The sequence below is a fragment of the Entelurus aequoreus genome, linkage group LG17 (genome assembly GCF_033978785.1).
Source record: "Entelurus aequoreus isolate RoL-2023_Sb linkage group LG17, RoL_Eaeq_v1.1, whole genome shotgun sequence".
Taxonomy (NCBI): domain Eukaryota; kingdom Metazoa; phylum Chordata; class Actinopteri; order Syngnathiformes; family Syngnathidae; genus Entelurus; species Entelurus aequoreus.
This window is the reverse complement of record NC_084747.1, coordinates 9,676,806-9,686,271: the sequence shown is the minus strand read 5'-3', so window position 1 is coordinate 9,686,271 and position 9,466 is coordinate 9,676,806. Positions and strand designations below refer to the sequence as shown.

General features: G+C 40.3%; 2 protein-coding genes across 2 annotated transcripts in view; both read left to right on the top strand.

The window, feature by feature from the left end:
• Positions 1-9,466, top strand: part of LOC133632306 (gastrula zinc finger protein XlCGF57.1-like) — a 127,769-nt gene that overhangs the window by 59,502 nt on the left and 58,801 nt on the right. The window lies entirely within an intron of this gene.
• Positions 8,208-9,466, top strand: part of LOC133632304 (gastrula zinc finger protein XlCGF57.1-like) — a 7,894-nt gene continuing 6,635 nt past the window's right edge. Inside the window, exon 1 of the mRNA XM_062024668.1 lies at positions 8,208-8,512. Within this exon, the coding sequence (XP_061880652.1) occupies positions 8,392-8,512 (121 nt within the window). The 5' untranslated portion in view covers positions 8,208-8,391. The remainder of the gene's footprint in view (positions 8,513-9,466) is intronic.

Below are 9,466 nucleotides of genomic sequence, written 5' to 3'. Positions count from 1 at the left end.
ATTTCTATATTTTCAATTTCGTGTACACCTCTGAGGAATATTCAGATTCAGATTCAAGAAGTACTTTATTGATCCCCGAGGGGAAATGAGATTTTCAGCACAATCCCATTCAAGATCAGACAAACATTACAGGGAGACAGAAAAAGGATCGCTGACGGGTCTGCCAACTTCCAGCGCCCTTTACAACAACAAAAAAAGGTGAGAAACAGGTCAACGTTGGGAAGGAGGAGAGTAAACAAATATTCAGTCAAAGGCTGGACTCCAGCGAGGGGGTCCAGACTGAGGCCAAGGCGAAAAAAAACTCATAGCCATAGCACACTGTGGAGGGAGGCGTGGCCTGCGTACCTGCAGCAAAGCGGGATGTGCCAGGACCGGCTTCGAGATCAGCGACAGGTGCGTAGATGGCCCACCAGGGCCTGCTTATCTAATCACCTGTCACTCTGTTAAAAGGCAGCGGCCGGGGAGGAGAGGAGAGTTGGAGTTGGAGCACGCGCGAGAGAGAGAGACAAAAGAGAACTGCTGAAAAGCACCGAAAAGACTTTGCACAATTTATGAAAATAAACCAATGTTCAAACCCTGAAAAGGAGCTGTCATGTCGGTGATTGGTGGTCCAGAGAACCAGGAGGGAAGATACTTCCACAATTTGCAGATTGTGGAGGTGTCTCCAATTTGAACCAATTTGCAGATTGTGGAAGTATCTTCCCTCCGGGTTCTCTGGACCACCAATCACCAACATGACAGCTCATTTTCAGGGTTTGAACACTGCACGATTTATGAAAATAAACCAACGTTTTTTTCGGTGCTTTTCAGCAGTTCTCTTTTGTCTCTCTCTCGCGTGCTCCAACTCCAACTCTCCTCCCCGGCCGCTGCCTTTTAACAGAGCGGCAGGTGATTAGATAAGCAGGCCCAGGTGGGCCATCTACGCACCTGTCGCTGATCTCGAAGCCGGTCCTGGCACGCCCCGCTTCGCTGCAGGTCCGCAGGCCACGCCCCCCTCCACACACACATAAACAAGTTAAATAGAATCAACAAAACTTGCAACAGAGGGAAGGGAGTGGGAGCTACGGAGGTCATCTGCTGCTGTATAAGCGCTAGTCAGCCATCCATCGCCCCTAAGGGATTCAAGCGTCGGAATTTGGATTTCGTCTAATTACGTCCTCCTTTAATCCACCCTTTTCTGTTGGCCTACATTTACAAATAACTTATTAAATTAAGTTGTTATTTGTTGAATTGTACCTGTAACTAAATAGCTGTTTTGGATATTGCACTTTTTCTGATCCATTTCTAAGTATTGTATTTAGTATTTTCCAGGTTCCTTGGGTGTTTTATATGTGCTGTTTACAATAGTAATCCCTCTTATGTTTGTGTCTTATCTTTTTTTCCCTGTTTCTTTTGTTCTATGTTTTATGTACTGTTTATATCAGGGGCGCCCAGACTTTCTGACTGGGGCATTGAGCTTAAAATATTAGGCTAAAATGCGGCAAACGTGGATAAGTGTGGAGAGAGTGTTTTGAATTCTTCCCATCATCCCTTGTAATAGATGGATATAATTTAAATGTTTTTATTTTTAATGTTGTTTGGATGTCTATCCTAATATCCACAAAGTTCAATGAGCAGGTTGTGTTATGTGTGACCGTGTTTGTTGAATTTTTGTGCTGGTTGATTTTTAATGTATTTTTTCTGCACCATGACTAGGGAAGGTTGTTTGGGTTGGGTCATATCGGTAAATGCCTTGCCACCTTTCAATTACAAATTACCGATTGAGTAATTTTCATTGGCCACCAGATGGAGACAGCCTCCTCCAACCTCTGAGGACAAAGCTACGAACAATGGGAGACCGGGCTTTCTGCTCCGCCGCTCCCAGTCTGTGGAACGCTCTCCCTGACCACCTGAGGGCACCACAGACTGTGAATGCTTTTAAAAAAGCCTCTTTTTTTTTTTTTTTAGATATATGCATACTAGTTCTAGCTATTATGCTGTTCAATTTTTATTTATATTTATTTGTATTAACTTTTTATTTGTTTATTTTATTTTATTGTATTATTTTTTTAATACACTGTAGCACTTTGACGTTGTTTGCTCAATGTAAAGTGCTTTTTTTTTTTTTTTAACAAATAAAATCTATTATTATTATTATTTATATGGCGACTATCAGTCCGCCGGCTATTTTTAGATGTCCACATTGTGTTGGTGCTGAAAGATTCATTTATAATTGTGACCTTTGGTGAAAGCTTTACTCTTTTAGGTTTTGCTCACATTTGCTTCCTTTTATTTAGACTCGCCGATTTGGTGCTTTTCGAAACACTCGTAGTGTCTCGAAATAATGTGTTTAGAAATACAAATATTATCAAGATAGTATTTAAATGGGAAATATTAAATGTTAAAAGTATATCAAACAAACTTTTAACAAAGTGATCACTGCAAACTCCTGCATTCTTCAACTCCGCTCCCTTCGACTGGAGTGTGAGCTCCATGATTTTCTCCACAAATCTCGCACATTTCTGCCCTTCTTGACTACCCCTCGAGGAACTCCTTTACGCAGTTTGAACGATTCGTACAGCCAAAAAAAAACACAAGCATAGGGCATTTTTTTCTTCGAGAAAGGCTAAATGGTGCCTGGTACCCATTGAGAACAGAGCTAGCTTGACCACCACGCGTATTAGACTTGAGCCGGACGTGATGTCACCAACAACCCAACTATAAGTGCGAAAAAACTTTGACAGATCTTTTAGAAGGAGATATTGTCATGATCCGTGGCGGATCATGTTTTGTTTAGTTATGTTCTGTTAGCTTTGGACTCCCTTAGTTCCTGTTTTGTGCACCTCTGGGTTTGTTTTGGTTTCCATGGGGATTAATTGGGTTCACCTGCCTCTGGTCAGAGATCTATTTATTCGCGTTGCTCGTCACACTCGGTCTGGCTTCATTGTTTGCTCCACGCAACAAGTTACGTTTGGTTATTCCTGTGATTCTTGATTCTTGTTCCCGCACTAAGCTTCGCCATAGCTTCCCATGCTATTGGCCCGCTTTTCTGTTTATTCTTGTTTTCTTGACTGATTCATGGAAAATAAACCATCTCCTACCTCACGCTGTCGTCCGGAGTTGTCCGTCTGCATCTGGGAGGAAGGACCCCGCAGTAAGTTGCAACCCTCACGTGACAGATATATTTGTCCCATCCAGATCAGTCGTAGTCAATATCTCTAGCATTGCCACAAGTCCAAAAATCCTAGACTGTTTGTCCATCATTTCCTTTAAAATATTTGTCCTGTCCAAAAAATCTCTGAAAGGCCTCTCATTACCCTCCTTGTTGTATCAATCTATCAAAGTTGACTTATATAGCCCTTAATCACAAACGTCTCAAAGGGCTGCACAAAATCACAACTCTTATCCCACATCAGGGCAAGAAAAAAACTCAACCCAATGATCACAACAAGAAACCTTGGAAGAGCCCGCAGATGTAGAAAATGCTCCATAGCCCGCAGACTTTTTTTTTTACTAATAAACCAGAGTTCTAAGAACGCAGATTTCTGGCCGGGTGTTGTAGACATCCTTCAAGACTATCGGCAGCATTATTTGTATTCGTCAAGTTAACAGTAGAAGCATTTAAGTCCCATCTTAAAACTCATTTGTATAATCTAGCCTTCAAATAGACCCCCCCTTTTTTAGACCAGTTGATCTGCCGTTTCTTTTCTTCTCTCCTCTTCTCCCCTGTCCCTTGCGAGGGGGAGTTGCATAGGTCCGGTGGCCATGGATGAAGTGCTGGCTGTCCAGAGCCGGGACCCCGGGTGGACCACTAGCCTGTGCATCGGTTGGGGACATCTCTGCGCTGCTGACCCGTCTCCGCTCGGGATGGTTTCCTGTTGGCCCCGCTGTGGACTGGACTCCCGCTGATGTGTTGGATCCACTGTGGACTGGACTTTCACAATGTTATGTCAGACCCACTCGACATCCGTTGCTTTCGGTCTCCCCTAGAGGTGGGGGTTACCCACATATGCGGTCCTCTCCAAGGTTTCTCATAGTCATTCACCGACGTCCCACTGGGGTGAGTTTTTCCTTGCCCGTATGTGGGCTCTGTACCGAGGATGTCGTTGTGGCTTGTACAGCCCTTTGAGACACTTGTGATTTAGGGCTATATAAATAAACATTGATTGATTGATTGATTGAAGTTCTGTCAGCTCTCTTATCATCATAACTCGAGCTTGCTCCGGAGTAGATCCATTCAGCTGGATTAGAACTTTTCAGTTTCTAGTCCATGTTGATCTTTTTGGGTCTTTTCAGTATGCGGGCCTAACGAGCAATTTCTGCGTTGTTTTTTTGTTTTTTTTTGGCTAGGTGTTCATTTAGGTAGACGTCGGATCCCTTTAATTTATATCCCTGCTTCTGTAATTTCCTTTTGGACTTGATCGGTTCACAAAACGTAGATTCACAGCCGGCTTTGATTTATCCATTCTAAGAAGGGTATGACACTTTGGGATGTGTTTTGCATCTATTTTGATATTTTTACTGTTGAAAAACTGCCAGAGTTGTTTCTCCATTGTTTGCAGCTCCTCGTCCTTGCTAACATTTTAGCCTGGCTGTACGGGTTGGGCAGTACGAGCCGGGTTTGGCAGTATGAGCCAGGTTTGACATCCAGCCCCGAAGTGATGACATCCTCCATTCTGGTGTGCTGTTCCAAGCTGTCAGTTATTGTCTCAAGATTTCCAATGGTTGTATCTTTGGCTATTATGAGATCTTTTAGTTGTCTAACTTAATCAACAAGTCCTGTCAACTTTTGTTAGCTGCTTTGTTTCCTCGTTCAGTTCCGCTGTTCTGTCACTAAGACAGCAGTCCACAGTGTGTCTCCACCTTGACGTCAATGTCAATAATATCAACAAAATTCATTGTAAAGCACAAAGTGAAACCCGTAAGAAGTTTCCCAGCAGGCACAAGACACTGAAACAACGTGGAGAACTTGCTGAATCAGGTCCTGGCATTGAGCAACTCATACGTAACGATGGAACAACATACTTTTTGACGACGTTTATTCAATGTCAGGTTCTGACGTTGATTTGACCATTGAATTTTGGTCATTTCCCAACCAATATTCTACAACACAAATACAACGTTGAAACAACATGCTTTTTGACGACGTTAAATCAATCGTGGGTTGCAACGTTGATTCGACCATTGAATTTTGGTCATTTTCCAACCGATATTCTACAACACAAATAAAACGTTGAAACATTGTTTTTGACAACGTTTAATCAATGTTGGGTTGTGACGTTGATTTGACCATTGAATTTTGGTCATTTCCCAACCAATATGCTACAACACAAATACAACATTGAAACAACATGCTTTTTGACAACGTTTATTCAATGTCAGGTTCTGACGTTGATTTGACCATTGAATTTTGGTCATTTCCCAACCAATATTCTACAACACAAATACAACGTTGAGACAACATGCTTTTTGACAACGTTTAGTCAATGTCGGGTTGTGACGTTGATTTGACCATTGAAATTTAGTCATTTACCAACCGACAACCTTGATCCAACGTTTGATTGATTGATTGAAACTTTTATTAGTAGATTACACAGTTCAGTACATATTCCGTACAATTGACCACTAAATGGTAACACCCGAATACGTTTTTCAACTTGTTTAAGTCGGGGTCCACGTAAATCAATTCATGTCACGTTGGACATCAACGTTGTCTCAATTTACAAATACAACTATTTTGCATCTTAGTCCGTTTTAAAGGACATGTATGTATAATCAACGTTGTATCAATGTCTTGCGTCTGCTGGGTTTGTCAAGAAAAAAAAGAATAGCTTAAAACAAAAACTAAAATAACTTAATCTCTTTTGTTCTGCATATCATTGTCCAAGTTACATTACCGTATGTAGTCATCATTCTCTTTATGTCGTTTCCTCAACCTTAAACCACCTGCCCTACCGTGTGATTCTACCATGTTAGCAAAATACAAAGACACAATACATATACACACACACTACCGTTCAAAAGTTTGGGGTCACATGTAAATGTCCTTATTTTTGAAGGAAAAGCACTGTACTTTTCAATGAAGGTAACTTTAAACTAGTCTTAACTTGAAAGAAATACACTCTATACATTGCTAATGTGGTAAATGACTATTCTAGCTGCAAATGTCTGGTTTTTGGTGCAATATCTACATAGGTGTATAGAGGCCCATTTCCAGCAACTATCACTCCAGTGTTCTAATGGTACAATGTGTTTGCTCATTGGCTCAGAAGGCTAATTGATGATTAGAAAACCCTTGTGCAATCATGTTCACACATCTGAAAACAGTTTAGCTCGTTACAGAAGCTACAAAACTGACCTTCCTTTGAGCAGATTGAGTTTCTGGAGCATCACATTTGTGGGGTCAATTAAACGCTCAAAATGGCCAGAAAAAGAGAACTTTCATCTGAAACTCGACAGTCTATTCTTGTTCTTACAAATGAAGGCTATTCCACAAAATTGTTTGGGTGACCCCAAACTTTTGAACGGTAGTGTACATATACAACACATAACACATATTTTATTATACTTTGTTAATTTAACTAGCAAAATCATTCGGTCAAACATTTATTGTGATTCATAGTCATTTCCAAGAGCCATAACAGACGCAACAATTCAATGACTCACACATTATGTGGTTAAGACATACTAGCCAACATTGAGACCTCCAATATCGGGAGGTGGGAGGGGGGCGTGGTTGGGGCGTGGCTAAGGGCGTGGTTAAGAGGAGAGTATATTTACAGCTAGAATTCACCAAATCAAGTATTTCATATATATATATATATATATATATATATATATATATATATATATATATATATATATATATATATATATATATATATATATATATATATATATATATATATATATATATATATATATATATATATATATATATATATATATATATATGTATGTATGAAATACTTGACTTTCAGTAAATTCTAGCTATATATATATATATATTTTTATTTTTATTTTTTTATTATACATATAAATAAAAGACATACTTGAATTTCAGTGTTCTGCAGGCAATCCAGTAGGTGGCAGTATTGTCCTGTTTAAGAGTGTCACAACATTGCTGTTTATGGCAGACGAACTGCTTTACGGTAGACTAAACGTGACTGCTGTTGTTGTGTGTTGTTACCGCGCTGGGAGGACGTTAATGAAACTGCCTAACAATAAACCCACATAAGAAACCAAGAACTCTCTCTCCTTGTTGTGCACTCTACTCTCTAAAAGCTGTAGATGTTATGACGTCATTGGGCAGGCAAGCTGCTGGGAAAGCGGACGTGAGAACGGCTGTCCCCACTCAGGTCCGCATTGAGCTGGAGGGGGCGTGGCCTCCAGCTCCGGCTGAATACCGGGAGTTTGTCGGGAGAAAATCTCTGCCGGGAGGTTGTCGGGAGAGGCGCTGAATACCGGGATTCTCCCGCTAAAGACGGGAGGGTTGGCAAGTATGGGTTAAGATGCAGTCCTTTGTAATGATACGTTTGACCAGCAGGGGGTGTCTTGTGCCGAAGCATGCGTTGAATCTTCTAGAAATTCTCCAACCAATTGGCTTAAGTGGTTCAATGCCTGATGAGGCTTCGTCTGATCGTCACTAACACAAAGCGGTGTACTGCTTATTCATTGTAAATATTATTGATCTTTGTTGTTGTTGTTGTTGTTGTTGTTTTTATCCAATTGATTTTATTGTTTTGATTTTGTACGGTGTCCTTTAGTGCCCAGAAAGGCGCCTTATAAGTAAAATGTATTATTATTATTACACAAACTACAGCGACCTCTGCTGGCGTAATTAAGCCACAACAAATATAATTAGCATTGGACACACAAAATCAGTAAAGTAATTATTATAAATGTCCTATTCCCTTCACATTTTTGAAAATAATGATTTATATGTCATTTGATATTTAAATAAAACAAAAAAAACATAAAAGTATCCTGACTGCTAATTAATCCAGACTGCATATATAAAAATAGGTGACCTATTTTTTTTTTTTAATATATATTTGTTGAAATAAAAACCCCACACAAGTTGAGTTTATTTTAGTTTGTAACAAAACACTAGAATTTTAAATATATTTTTGTATGAATTCATCATCAAAGCTTTATGAACGAAGAATGAATTGCTTTACGGCTGTCCATAGGAAACGGAAGTGGCTAATTTTTGTGCGCATGGGCAGACGGATCAAGACTTTGCAGGCGACCAAGATGGCGGACTGAACGGCTGTGGCTTCCTGGAAAAGTTTTACATTTACGATCCAACAATGTTATTCATTCACGAAGATTCCTTTTTTCTAAAGTCTACAAGTTGAGTTGGGAGCGATGGAGTGTTACCGGAAGTGAAGATTGAAGACGTGATAGAAGATGGACGACTACTGCTATGCTAAGATGGCGACGTCATATGAAAGAGAAACTGAAAGAGAATCAGCGCCACCAACTTCCAGCAAATCACCAACGGAGAACAACATGAAAACTGAAAATGAAGGTGAGTGAATTGAAGTTTCTTCATTTTAAAGCTAATGTCAGCCCTGGAAAGAGCGTTGATGATACATTAGTGTGTAGCAATGTAGATTTCTTGTCGGGACAGGCAGTGGAGTTCACATCAGAGGAGATGAAAGAATGCAAAAGTCAAATGAAGAAAGTGGAAGAGCAAAACAAGCGCTTGTGTAAAGAAAATAATGATGTGAAAGAAGAGATGTTGGGGAAGAGTAAGAGATGTGAAGAGAAGACTGGACCACATGTCTACATCAACGTGCAGAGGATTGGAGGTCATAAAGAACAAGAATAATATGATTACTCTCAACATTCGGTTGGAAACGTTCCCCACAAGTGTCACAACTCATAAAGTCAAAGAAAGTTACCAATGCAAATTTAAATAATGAGAATTTTTGTTTACCTCCCTGCTTGGCACTCAGCATCAAGGGTTGGAATTGGGGGTTAAATCACCAAAAATGATTCCCGGGCGCGGCCACCGCTGCTGCTCACTGCTCTCCTCACCTCCCAGGGTGTGATCAAGGGTGATGGGTCAAATGCAGAGGACGCATTTCACCACACCTAGTGTGTGTGTGTGTGTGTGTGTGTGTGTGTGTGTGTGTGTGTGTGTGTGTGTGTGTGTGTGTGTGTGTGTGTGTGTGTGTGTGTGTGTGTGTGTGTGTGACAATCATTGGTACTTTAACTTTAACTTAACAAAAAGAAACATGTTTTGCATCCATAAACGTTATGCAGTTAAAATATGCATTATTAAGTGGCAAAAAGTCAAAATGTCATTGTCGGGTTAAAACACTGATGACATCGTTTAAACAGACAAGAAGAAAGGAATTAAACAGAGACAGAATTCAATTTAGCTCATTGAGGAGAAACGTCTGGGCTGTACTCCTTGTACAGTCTCCCACCACGCTCTGACGAAAGATCTTTTATTTGGACTTTCCCTGATGACATG